The following is a 13776-nucleotide window of genomic DNA, read 5'->3' as shown; positions in this document are numbered from 1 at the left end:
GGGCCCTGCGTGTGTCTAAGGCGGGGAGAGCCCATGGCTCTGAAGTATTTGTGAAATACAAGCAGAGTTGAGTGGAGCCACATGACAGCGCTGTAGGGCAGCCTTGGCATGCCTGGGGCCCTTGCTGCACACATCACCCGAGAGCTGCTAATTCTAGCCTGCTGAATAGAGAGCCTGGTGTTTGGTGCATTACAGAAACTGAGGATGAAAACTGAAGAAGAGAACCGAGTCCATATGGAGATCGAAGTGTTCCTTAAGAAAGAGCAGCAGGTGAGTCACCCAGACATTTGATTCCTCAATTAAAAAAAAACCCATTTATGGCACCAGAGAGATGGCTTAGAGGTTAAGAGTACTTGCTGCTCTTGCAGAGAACCTGGGTTCAGTTCCCAGCGCCTGCATGTCAGCTCACAGTTATAACTCCGTCCAGTGACTCAATGCCCACTTCTGGCCTTCACAGGAACTGGGTGTGTGTGGTGCACATTGTGCACATACATACATGCAGGCCAAACACCCTTACACAGAGAATAAGGTAAAGATATCTTTTTTTTTTTTTTGGTTTTTCGAGACAGGGTTTCTCTTTGTAGCCTTGACTGTCCTGGACTCGTTTTGTAGACCAGGCTGGCCTCAAACTCACAGCGATTCGCCTGCCTCTGCCTTCTCAGTGCTGGGATTAAAGGTGGGTGCCACCATGCCCGGCTAGTACAGATATCTTTAAAGAAATTTCATGTATAAAATTCTGAGGAAAGCAGTGCTTCTGCATTTGAGGACAATGGTGTCTACAAAGTGAGCCCAGGACAGCCAAGGCTACACAGAGAAACCCTGACCTGAAAAACCAAAGTGAGAGAGAGAGAGAGAGAGAGAGAGAGAGAGAGAGAGAGAGAGAGAGAGAGGAAGGAAAAAGAGAAAAGCCTGGAATCCCCACAGTGGAGAGGCCTGGGTCGCTCACCTACTTTCCGGAATTAGGTCAATTAATAGACCCAGCGGCCCTTTATTATACAGAGTTGCCGGGGTGGGGGTGTGTCTCTAAGGGTGAACTTACAATGTTAATCTGCTCTAAGCCTTACCCGGGAGACTCATGGAGTCTGCAGTGACTTACCCAGGCCCCCTGAGACCAGTCAGCTCTGAGCTGACAGTGACTTATGGGGGCCAGCCAAGCAAACCCGCAGCCCCTGGGCAAGTGGGGATTGAGGTAGATGGCAAATGGAGTCTTAGCTGTTGTTTCTGCTGCTCCGGTCCTGTGTGTGCCACGGAGCTGAGCTGTGGCTCCTTCCCAAAGCACTGAATATATAGTGGAAAAGACGTACCTGGCACAGCTGCAATCACAGGAGTGTCTGGAGCTTTCCCTCCCCTCTGCAAATTAAACCACAGGCTCGCTGTGCGCCTGGCCACCCAGCACCTGACAGACGCCCAGGGCCTTGGACGGGCTGTCTGGCCTGAACAGAGGCTGACTGGCTCTTGTACAGTGACTGGGGGCAGTTGTAGCGGCTGCTGTGGTTCATAGTCTTTGCTTGTGCGCATCTGCAGTACAGCTGTTAATCTCGAAACCAATTTGAAAGTTCCTACACAGAGTAGCTTGCTTTCACCAGCAGGGTGGAGTGTGCCTCCGCCCCCCCCCCAGGGCGGGGCTGCTGATTCTCCTGTTGTCATAGCTTTGACAGCACATCAGCTCTCCCATTGCATTAATGACTGTACATGATGTTTACTAAGACATCTTTGAGTTGGAAGGTGGGCTCAGCTTCATTCCTGGTACCAATTCTGTGTGATTATGATTCATTTAAATAGCACACACTAGGCCAACAATTTAAACAGAAATTTAACAGAAGACTCCAGAGCTATTAATAGATTACAAGAAGGGATAAAGAGAGCTCTGGAGAGCAGCACATGCAAGCTCCGGGACCCGAGAAAGGAGCGAGGCAGCTGAAAGAAAGCACAGCTCTTTCCCGTGGCCTCATTAGAGAAAGTGTGGCCGTGGTTTCCCAGATGGCAAGAGGTGCTCGCTGGCCAACCTGAAGCCAGGTGAGCTGGCGATCAGGAAACACAGGCTTGGCTGACAGACCCTTTTTTTTTTTTTTTTTTTGTCTAGACAGGGTTTCTCTGTGTAGCCTTGGCTGTCCTGGAACTCACTCTGTAGACCAGGCTACAGGGATCCACCTGCCTCTGCGTTGGATTACAGGTGTGCACTTAAACATTTAGTTTTCTCCTTCTCCCTCTTCTCTTCTTCCTTCTTCAATGAGACGAGTACTCAGTTGTGTAAGATGGACTGCTTTCATTCATTCAGATTGTCATTCTCTCTCTCTCCCCCTCCCTCTCCCCCACCTCTGGTTTTTTGTTTGTTTTATTTTTTTGAGACAAGGTTTCTTCATGTAGCCTTGGCTGTCCTGAACGCGCTTTGTAGACCAGGCTGGCCTCACAGTGATACAGCTGCCTCTGTCTCCCAAGTGCTGGCATTAAAGGTGTGTGCCACCACGCCTGACTCGTTTTCTCTTTTAAAATGTTAAAATAAAACCCTTTAGATTTACTGTTGAGTCTTTTACATTCTTGGAGGATATGGCAAGCAAATGCTGTGGTTGTCAGTTAAGTGTGTTGATGACTGAGTGCCACCAGGTGTCACACAGAGCACTAGCAGTGTGCCCAGGGAAGCCTAGCCCTGGTAGCCTCCAGCACCCTGTCATGTCCTCCAGCGCCCTCTACTGACAAAGCTTAGTGTTGTGCTATGTGGCCAAAGAAACATTACCAGTAAGGCCAGGCCATGCTGAATGAACTTGGAGCTGAGAGACAGTAAGCTGGTAGCTGACACAAATGGGGTGGATGGTGGGTGGTAGTGAGTGGTGGGTTTTCTCTGAGGATCACTGGTGTGCATGTCTTATTATGTTGAGTTTTTTCAAATTATGTTTATTTTTTTTATTTTTGACTTTTCAAGACAGGGTTTCTCTGTGTAGCTTTTGCTGTACTGGACTCTGTGTAGACCAGGCTGGCCTCAAATTCACAGAGATCCACCTGCCTCTGCCTCCTACTGCTGAGATTAAATGTGTGCACCACTACCACCTGGCTGCAACCTTTACTTTGTTCATTTTGGTTTTTTGATACAGGGCTTCTCTGTGTAACCATGGCTGTCTTGGACTCCCTTTGTAGACCAGGATGGCCTGAACTCACAGTGATCCACCTGCCTCTACCTCCCAAGTGCTGGAATTAAGGGCGTTGGGGTGCACCATGCTCGGCCTCTTTACGTTTTTTATACCTGCTTGGGTTTTGCTTTCTCTCTCTTAAGTCTAGAATTAATCATTGTGTAGATTCCGTTGCTTTTATTAAAGTAAAACCTTTTATTTACTGCCCCCTTCCAATATCCTATGTTGAAATCAATTTTATACAAATGTCAGTACAGCATGCAACATCTGCTACACTGCACTGTGCTGCACGGAGAGTGCTGTATTTGCACTTAACAACCGCTAGCTAGAAGTCTTAAGGATTCAAGCAAACTTGAGTGCAAAACTTGAATCTGACCCTTGCAATCTGACTTTGCTCCACTCATTAGACATGACTGCCTCCTGCAGGACTGTCACTAAAATCACACTTTACTGGCTTTTGGTTTCTTACACATCTTTCATTTTCCCTTGCAAAAGTGTGCATCTTCAAGCAACTTTCAAAGACTGACTCTCATGTTTCTATCATATTTGAAAGGCTGGCTAGGCATCCTAGATTCATATCCATTTTCATTTAGAATTACTTTTTAAGATTCCCTCCCCCAAGACAGGGTCTCTTATATCCCAGGCTGGACTAGTGCTCTTAACCTCTAAGCCATCTCTCCAGCCCCCAAGCACGTCTAGTTTTATGCGGTGCTGACTGTCAAACCTAAGGCTTCATGCATGCTAGACCAGCACCCCAACTGAGCTCCCCACCCACATTTCAGTCTTTTCAACGAGTGTCAGTATTGTTAAAGAAAGACAGCTGATGTCATTGCTTATGTTTCAGAATTTTCTGCCTGTCTCTAGAAACATCCCATTTTTTATCCTGGTCTTCAGTGTTGATTCATGTCTGATATGTTCAAGCATTTGTTTTGGCTACTATGTTTTGCAGTGCTGGGTGTCAAACCCAAAGCACACATACAAGGCAACAGCTACACTGACCCCAACCCTTCCTCCTGTTTTTTGTTTGTTTGGGTTTTTTTTTTTTTTGTCATTTTATGTATTTTTCTCATTAGTTTTTTGGGAATTTCATAAAATGTATAGTAACCATATTTACTCCTCTCCTCCAACTCCTCCCAGATCCAACCTCTACTTCCCTATCCACCTAAACTGTGCCCTTAAAAGAAAACCTCACCAGCTACAACCTGTGCTGCCCATATGCTCTGGGAAGTGTGGCATTGCAGTGGAGAGTGGTGACTATCAGGGGCCATGCCCCCCAAAGAAAACAGACTCCTCCTTTTCCAACACCTATCAATTGCCTTGGGCTTCTTAGCTAGGGGTGGGGGGATGGGGGCTGAGGAGGGGGGGACTTCTTGCCCACCTGCACACTCTATTCTGCGATTTTGTCTGGCTTGAGTTCCACATGTCTTGTACATGTTTTCACATGCTGTGAGCTCATAGGTGCCTCTAAAACTCAAGTGGCTTACACACAGAAAAGTACACAAATATGGAGGTATAGTTTGCTGTAGTCACTAATCAGATACAAACAACATGTCAGCATCCCAGCTGGTCTCCCTAAGTCTGTTCTGGCTGGAGCTCTGTAGGAAAACTGGCTTGTTCTTGAACTTACTGCAACTGTTACTTTGTGACTGGTGGGAGCCATGTTTTCATGTTCTTTCCAAGTAGAAGCTTGAGGAGAAACTCGAGTTCTGGATGGAGAAGTTTGATAAAGACACAGAAGCAAAACAGAACGAGTTAAATGCTCTCAAGGCTGCCAAGGCCACTGACCTAGCGCACCTTCAGGACCTCGCGAAGATGGTAAGGCGTGTTGGGGTGACCCCGGGGAAGGAGTGGAAGCTAAGCCAGCTGGGCAGACTGTTATGTCCAAAAGTAGAGGTGTGTCTGTAAGCCAATGGGATTCTCAGATGATGACAATAGTGATGACGATGATGGTCGAGTGATGACAGCACTAATGCTGGACTGATTCTGCCCTGAGTAAATTTTTTTTTTTTTTTTAGTTTTTGAGACAGTCTCTATAGCCCAGGCTACCCTCGAACTCTTCATGTAGTGAGTGACTTTCCTACCTCAGCCTTCCAAGTGCTGAGATCACAGGTATGAGCCACAGTGCTCGGGTCAGGGGCTTTTCTTGTACTTTAGGTATAATTTATTTAAAACTCCTTGAGATGCTGCATTAAAAAACAAATGAACAAAAAACCCCCAAAACTTTATGGTTCCTAAAGACAATTTACAAGTGTTAATATCTAAAATACTGACTTCATCATCGGACAGATGTAGAACTTCCTAAATTTCTATTTGCAGCCAGGCATGATAGCACAACAGATCTCTGTGAGTTTGAGGCCAGCCTGGTCTACAAAGGGAGTCTAGGACATCCAAGGCTACACAGAGAAACCCTGTCTTGAAAAAGCAAAACAACAAAAATGGCTATTTGTATATGTACATTCTATTAAAGTTTTAAAAACATTATCTTGAGGTCACCAATGAGTAGTGTGTGTGTGTGTGTGTGTGTGTGTGTGTGTGTGTGTGTTTAACTATCTAATTTTAAAACAGAATCTCATAATTGGCTTAGGCTAGCCTTGAACCTGTTACGGCTGTCCTGCATCTGTCTACTTAGTGCTATGATTACAAGTGTGTGCCACTACATCTGGCTTAAATTTCATCTTCATTTTAAAGCTCAACTTCGAATTTTTAAATTGAAAAAGGCTGAGTAACAATTATATAATGTGAACGGACAGAGTCTGGGACTTCAGCAGGATTTTTTGAGACAGACACTTGCTGTGCAGGTGGACTGGCCTTGGCCTTCCATAGCCCTCCTGTGGGTGTCTCTGGGGTTCTGGGATTACTGGCACACAGGGCTGGTTGGCTGCTGCCAGACACCACCCCGTGTTTTCTTGTGCAGATCCGGGAGTGTGAGCAGGTCATTATTGAAGACCGGATAGAGAAGGAGAAGACCAGGAGGAAGCTGGAGCAGGATGACTTGGAGCTGAAGAGCATTGTGAAGGTAGGAAGCCAGGGTGCAGGGGCCAGCCCAGGGCTGTGCGGGTGGGGGCGGGGGGTGTGGTAGGTGTGCGGGTGGGGGGGGGGGGTGCGGCAGGTATGTCCACAGCACACGGGTGAGGGTGTGCCCACAGTCCACAGTGCAGGGTAACAGCTGACAAAGCAAAGGGCATGCCTGGCTCCTGATCTGGGGAGAGGAGCTGAGCAGTACAAGCGAAGCCTCTGTCCAGCTGTAAAACCTGGGCAGGTGGGTGAGGCAGCTGCGTAGACAGGGTGTTTCTGAATGCCCCTACCTGCTGTGACACCTTGTAAGTCAGCCCTGGCTGTACGATGCCTTCCAATATGTTGTTTAAAAAAAAAAAAAAAAAAAAGGTGAGCTAGGTGGTGGTGGTGCACACCTTTAATCCCAGCACTTGGGAGGCAGAGGCAGGTGGATCTCTGTGAGTTTGAGGCCAGCCTGGTTTACAGACTGAGTTCCAGGACAGCCAAGGCTACACAGAGGAACCGTATCAAAAAACCAAAGAAACTCACCCTTGAGTTCCCTATTAGAACAACCTGGTGTATAATCAGCAAATGTTGACCAAGCTTTTGTTCTCACTAGTGGACTCAAGGGCTCTCAGCAGGCAAGGCTAGTCTCACTTCCCACCAGAGACTGTTGAGAGCAGTGCTGTCACACTGACAGACACTCAAGGGGCTATCTAAATCCTGCCTTTAAACATATGTGATGTGCCATCAGTCCCTGAGACTTCTGAGTGCATCCCTGACTGAGCACAGGTAACAGGCATTCGTTCATTCCCTTTGTAGCCAGTGGTGTTTGCCAAGGGAGCAACCCCTACACAGAAGTTGGGGCTCTAAGTCTCTCACTCCCAGGAACAACAGGGCGGCCATACCTGGGTACTGTACAGCAGCTGTACTGAAAGCAGCCTGGCCACTTCCATGTCTCAGATGTTCCTCAGACACAAGCTTTAACTGTTGGTTCTCTTGTGTGGAAAGATCGCAGCGCTGTTGGGAACACTGAGATTAACTCCTCTCTCTTTGTTCCAGCTCCAAGCCTGGTGGCGAGGTACAGTGGTCCGGAGGGAAATTGGAGGTTTCAAACTGCCCAGGAAAGACAAAGATGACAGCAAAGACTCAAAAGGCAAGGAGAAGGAAAAACGGAGAGGCAAGAAGTGACTAGTTTCTGTTGTTCTTTCTTCTGGTCTCTGGCATTCACTGTGCCTGTGAGAGCTCTCTCACGGTTGGGAGCTCTCTCATGGTGGGGGCCATGCACACCGCACTTCTGGGGAAGCTATGCTGAGTAGCTTTGTGAACATTCGTCTTGTTCCTTCTCACCAGAAAGCAGCTCATCAGCTGACAGTGATGCATTAAAAACTCCTGTAATATGTCTGATTCTCATTTTATACCATGATTAAAGAACTGTTATAAGCAAACGTAAATATTCAGTGAGAATTTCAAGGTTACCATCTAGCATAATATGCATACACACAGCAGTTAATAAATGTTGGTTCTTGCCTGTCTTGAAGGGTTGGTGGTGTTGGGGGACACGCTATACCTCTTACATAAGCTGTTCCAGTGACTTTTCTGGGGATAGGTAGGGATGGAAGAGGCTGACATGGGATACAAGTGGAGTGTGGACAGGCAGTCCTCCAGTGGTAGAGACTGGGACATGAGTTCTCCAGGCTGCTAGAGATCTGTTTGTTAATTGAGGCCAACTATGTCCATCATCTGGGATAGTAAGACTTTTAAAGAAACAAGACTTGTGAAAACTAGCCTGGTTCTCTGAAGTTCTCCCTTAAAACCAGCAAGCTCACTGGGTCACTTTTTTTTTTTTTTTTTAAAGTCAGAGTTTCTCTATCCTAGACTCACTTTTTAGACTAAGCTGGCCTCAAACTCATAGACATCTGCCTGCCTCTGCTTCCCCAGTGCTGGGATTAAAGGTATGTGCCACCATGCCTGGCTCCACTGGGTCACTTTAGCTTGAGCTCTCAGCCTGGCTGGCTCCTTTGTCTCCACCCCCCTGCCTCAACTTCTGTGCGTGTGAGATGTGCACTGGGGCACGTGCAGAGGTCAGAGGACCACTCTGTGGACTCAGTTCTCTCCTCCCACCTTCTTGTGTGTTCTCAGGCTCAAGTTCAGGTTGCCAGGCTTACCTTGGAACTCACTGTGTAGACCATGCTGGCCTCGAACTCACAGAGATCTGCTTGCCTCTGCCAACCTGTGTGTTGGGATTAAAGGCGCACACCAACACGCCTAACTTGTTTCTTAAAAAAAAAAAAAAAATTGAGTGTGTGGGCACACACATGGAAACATGTATGCATGTGCACGCCACACTCGTGGGAGGTGGGGTCAGAGGACAGCTTTCAAGGACTGCCCCCTACTGAATCCCTTTGTGCCTTTACCCGCTGAGCCGGTTCATTGGCCCTCAACTGATTTTTTTTTCCCGAGAGAAAAGTTATCTTAATGTGTCTTACATATTTCAATGAATTAAGCCTTTTTAGCTTTTTGAAACAGGGTCTCATGTAGGCCAGGTTGGTTTCAAATTCACCATGTAGTCTAGGCTGGCCTTGAACTTCCATGTGTGCCTCCTAAGTGCTGGAAGGACAGGAGTGAGTGATCATGCCCGGCTTGTGCGGTGTTGGGAATGGAGCCCAGGACTCCATGCACACTGACTGCATGATGGCCTGAGCCTGGGGCAAGCCTCCCAATCCCACTGCCATTGCAGGCCGTCTTACTATCTGTACCTCTTTAAGAAAGTGGAAATTAACCTCCAAGGCATATTTTAACAAGGTTTGTTCCCTCAGTGAGCCAGATCAAAGCCTTCCTTGATTTGTCTTTGCCGACGAGAGCATGCGTCAGGCTGTTTATTACATGCTACAAGTATTGGCTTTTATTTTAATGTCCACATATAAGATTACATACAGGCAATTTAAAATAACATACACAGTATTGACATATTTATACTTAGAACTTATTCAATATATTTACAGACATACAAATATAGGACAATGTTTACAAAACCTTTTACTAATTACATGTTTATAACACCTCAGAAATAAAATCTGCTGTAAACCATCTCACTGCAATGTATATATAAAAGGCTACTAAATGACCAAGTTTTCCTTCATTTCTATAACCATCTAAGTACTTAGTTCTTAAAAATCAAGCTCATCAGCATTATCACGTTATTAGTCACTGCTGACTAGAGGAAGCCAAGGAAATTACAGGCCTCCTGATTAGGTGCAAGGGTGTATTTACAGTTGCTGTCTGTTGGAAACCACCCACTGTCCGCCTTTTTTAGTCTGTTCTCGCTAAATACAAAGGTGCCTCCTCTTGCTTGGAGTCTATCAGACCTGTTCATTATTGGAGAATCCTGGTCGGAGAGCCTGGAGACTGCTGACATACATCTCTGTGGGTGGCAGGGCAGAGCCGGGCAGGTGCTTGGCTTATCCACGTTAGCACTGGTAAGGTAGCAATTTCTAGTCAGGGGACTGTGACATGGCTAGCTTTATCTTCCACTGGGGGTCCAGCAAGGATAACTATCTAAATGAATTGTTCTGTCCAATTTGGAAATGTATAGGAAGCCGCAAAGGCCCAACAAAGCACTGATTTCTTGTTGTGTGTGGACTTGCAAGAACGGCAACAAGGTCTTCCCTTTATGTCCACTAACACTGTGTAGCTGTGTCCCAGCCACCCCAGTCTGCACTAGTTTGGTAAGTACACTAACGTCTCACATGAAAACTCAAATGCTAAAATGTCCTCCTCCTCTTTCTGAGGTCGGGTCTCACAATGGAGCCCTGGCTCGCCTGGAACTCACTATGCAGACCAGCTCTGCCTCCTCTGCCCCTCAGAAGCTGGCATTAAAGGCACAGGCCATGCTCAATGTCAGCTTACGCTTAGGAACTCTTGTAGCTATTCTAAGTGCTGAATTATGTAATGTCTTCTGGACTCATTTTCTACACAATTAAAAGCCAGAATTCAGCAATTATGTTGAGGTTTAATGCTGACTAGGATAGTGTATCTACAGCCCAGAAGCAGAGCAGAGCTGGTTGTCTGGCCGCTGAAGAGCAGGGCTGGGTTCCAAGCTGTGCCGGTTGCTCTGTGAGGACCATGAGTGGCTGGGCAGGAGTGCAGATGCCTCTGTTATACTTTTCCTTGAGATAAGTTGTGGGCTTGCTGTGTAGCTGGCCTGAAATTCATGATGTGCCTGCTCTAGTCCCCTGAGTTACAGGTGTGTGCCACCATGCCTGGCTGTTTTTAAACTTGGATAAAGTGGCTTTGTCCTAATAAAGACTTCTCTGTACTAACAAGGAGAAATTCAAACTAGACATTCAAAATGATTTTGTTCAAATTCACTTTTCGATGAAAGATATTTAAGTATTTATATTTATTAATTTTATGTGTATGAGTGCTCTGCTGCAGGTGCACCTATAGGCCAGAAGAAGGCACCCCAGATCTCATTATAGATGGTTGTGAGCCACCATGAGGTCACTGGGAATTGAACTTAGGACCTTTGGAAGAGCAGCCAGTGCTCTTACTGCTGAGCCATCTCTCCAGCCCCCAATTTATGTACTTTTCAAAATGAAGGAGTGCTCTGTCTGCATGTACACATGCATGCCAGAAGAGGGGGATATGTTTATTTGTTTGGTTTTTTGAGACAGGGTTTCTCTGTGTAATAGCCCTACCTGTCCTGGGCTCCCTTTGTAGACCAGGCTGGCCTCAAACTCAGGAAGATCCACCTGCCTCTGTCTCCCGAGTGCAACCATGCCTGGCTGGGGATATGTATTTTCAATATTCTTTTGTATGTGTATGAGTGTTTTACCTTCATGTATGTATGTGTACCATGTGCATGCCTGGTGCCTGTGGAAGCTGTTAAGAGTGCATCAGACACTTGAACTTGGAGTCGCAAGGAGTTTTGAACTGACTTGTGGGTGTTGGGAATTGAGCCCTAACCCTCTCTGCAAGAGCACGTGCTCTAAACTGCTAAGCCAGCTCTTTAGCCACAGTCTAAGGCAGCCCAGGTGGGCTGTAGCTGGCCATTGCCAGCACAAGCTCCAAACCCTGACTGTCCAGCTTTTGGAATGTCTGAGTGCATCTCTGCACCTTGGTGCTGGGGACAGAACCCTGGTCTAGTATCAAAGTTACTTTTAGATGCCACGCAGGGTAATACTGTTCTGACATGACAGCCGTGGGACAAAAAACTACAGTAGTTAGCGACTATAGGGGAAACACTATAAAACAAACAGCTTCATGTAATTATTCTATTTAATTACTTCATGTAATTACTCTGCAGTGAACACCAAAGACACAACAACTAAGAAGGGGACAAATTCTAGGGGAAGAAAAACCTCAGTGCTTAAATTTAAATAAAGATACCTACTTTGTGCTGGAGCCCTAGGCCCTTTTGTTCTCTGCTCACAGCTGCGTGCGTGTAGGGTACAGGAGCGGAAATGGGGGAGGGGACAGATGAGAGAGACAGGAAGTTGCTCTGAGTGCTTTCTTGTAGTTATGGAAACTGGCTGTCACCTGTAAGGGCTGTTAAGAAATGTGGCTTTCCTTCAGCAGGGAGCTGTATGTCTGCAGTGCCTGGGATCAGCATGCAGGGCTCGCTGACAAACGTAATCACTGCTGGGTAGTGTGTAGTAAGCTGTAAGATGTTACAGCTTAGAGCTGTGGGTTTAGGAAATGGCGGGTGATGCACACAGCCACCCTCTAGAAAACATGGGGTGGTAGAGGGCAGGGCTCGGGGGCTGGGCACTGGCTTTAAATACCCACCACACCGAGCAGAACCTAGGGCTTCTTTATGGTTTTGTTCTCTTTGGTGGAGAAGTCCAAGTCATCACAATATGTAAGCTTTGATTTAGATGCAGCTGAGGATGCAGCAGGGGTGGTGCCCTCAAACCACATAACTACGTGTCTTGGCACAGCGGTTTCCACTGCCTGAGAATCACCTACAATGTCTGCTGAAAATGCATGTTCCCAGGGCACAGCCCAACCTTTGATGCAAATCTGGATTTCACAAATGCTCCAGGAGAATGAAGGCCAACTGTGGAAGCCAGTGAGCTGCAGACACTCAGAAACTGGCAGAGATAATAGCATGTCTGTCCTCTGAGAGCCAAGTATCTGGCTGTGGAGATACTGGCTCTGGCATGGAAAACAAGCCTGCTTCCCACGAAGAAAGCACAGCCAGAGCTTAGGTTTCCATGTTGAGTCCTCAGTAAGCAAAGGTCCACTTAAAAATTTGTGCCTTAATTTAAACCAAAAAATAGTAGAAATGGGTTTAATCTCCCCTAAAATGGAGAGATGGGATGAACATTCCTGGCAGGAATCATGAAGACAGTGCTTCCACGAACACACAGGGCTGTCTGAGCAGGCGACACCAGCACTCACATCCTCCTGCTCCTTGCTTTGGCCATGCCCACACCCAGGGGCCTGGGAGTCCTCAGACAGTGGAGAGCTGTGGCTGCTGCGGCTGCTTGGGTGGGGCAAGTTCCAGGAGGGCCTGGACCGTCACTGCAACCTGGCTCAACCCTTTCTCTTCTAAAATGTGCAGAGGCAAACATAATTGCTCCTGAAAGGGGACAATGTAATGTAAGACAGACAAGAGAAAACAGGGTGAACATCACAGAACTGAAAGCAGAGAGGCACTTCCACCCCACCCCATAATAACCATGGGAACCATGGGAAGTCCCTGGTAACCCACCCTGCTAGAGGAGGCAGGCGCAGATGGCGTCTCACACCCAGGGCCACTTTATTAACACAACTAGAGTTGACACAGAACACTGGGAAGCGCAGAAGGTTGACAGGTGACACATTTACACAGCAGAGGAGGAACAGCGCGCTGGGCAGGAAGCCACACCATCTGACAAGCATCAGGCGACTTACGAACAGCATGGCTCAAGTGGAATACAGGGTTCACAGATAGCAGGAACACAACATGGCTTTGTGAATGAATGGCTAACTTAGGAAAGGGAGGGGGAGGCGTAGATATAAATTAGTTAAAGAGAAGTTGTATTTTAGCTGAGCGTGTTTGATCCTAGGACTCAGGAGGCAGAGCCAGGCAGGGCTGTGGGTTCAAGGCCAGCAAGGGCTACACAGTGAGTCTTAAAAAAAAAAAAATCCATGAATCCAGCAGCTTGGATTCTGCTGGAGAACTACTGTGTAAGCTTACATCTTAGTAACTCCCTGCAGAAGGTGACTACCCTGTGGGTACATCTATCTTGTTTGACTTAGTTCAGGTTTGGTTACTCTTGAAAGAAAAAGGCAGATTTTAGCACAACACTTTCTGGCTTTTCTTTTTTCATCAAAATTACTATTGTTTGTGTTTTTGACACAGGGTCTCTCTAATGTAGACCAGGCTAATTTGGAACACACAGAGATCCTTCTGCCTCTGCTTCCCAAGCGCTGGGAGTAAAGGCGTGTAACACCACGCCCAACTAAAAATTAAGTTTTTGTCTTAAGTTGAGAAGGGTCTTGCTGTACAGCTCAGGCTGGCCTCAGACTCTTGTGAGGGTCACAGGAGTGCTCCAGCACACTCTGTACCACACGAAACGTTACAGAATGACTTGTAATACAAGCACAGCAAGTATTTGTTTTTGAGGCAGCTATCAGTACTTGAATATAATTACTTTTTTATTTAATG

General features: G+C 46.8%; 2 protein-coding genes across 6 annotated transcripts in view; one reads left to right on the top strand and one right to left on the bottom strand.

Moving 5' to 3' along the window:
• The window catches only part of Iqcg (IQ motif containing G), a 28225-nt gene extending 20890 nt beyond the window's left edge, over positions 1-7335 (top strand). For all 3 annotated transcript variants that reach the window (XM_051149813.1, XM_051149814.1, XM_051149812.1), the window contains exons 8-11: positions 196-270; positions 4809-4940; positions 6040-6141; positions 7182-7335. In XM_051149813.1, coding sequence (XP_051005770.1) covers positions 196-270; positions 4809-4940; positions 6040-6141; positions 7182-7310 — 438 coding nt within the window. In that variant the 3' untranslated portion in view covers positions 7311-7335. The remainder of the gene's footprint in view (positions 1-195; positions 271-4808; positions 4941-6039; positions 6142-7181) is intronic.
• A 5151-nt stretch (positions 7336-12486) lies between these two features.
• The window catches only part of Lrch3 (leucine rich repeats and calponin homology domain containing 3), a 110016-nt gene continuing 108726 nt past the window's right edge, over positions 12487-13776 (bottom strand). For all 3 annotated transcript variants that reach the window (XM_051149807.1, XM_051149811.1, XM_051149809.1), the window contains one exon: positions 12487-12705. In XM_051149807.1, the coding sequence (XP_051005764.1) occupies positions 12577-12705 (129 nt within the window). In that variant the 3' untranslated portion in view covers positions 12487-12576. The remainder of the gene's footprint in view (positions 12706-13776) is intronic.

Source organism: Acomys russatus, chromosome 8 (assembly GCF_903995435.1).
Source record: "Acomys russatus chromosome 8, mAcoRus1.1, whole genome shotgun sequence".
In the NCBI taxonomy this organism is placed as follows: Eukaryota; Metazoa; Chordata; class Mammalia; order Rodentia; family Muridae; genus Acomys; species Acomys russatus.
This window is presented reverse-complemented; position numbering and strand designations above follow the sequence as displayed.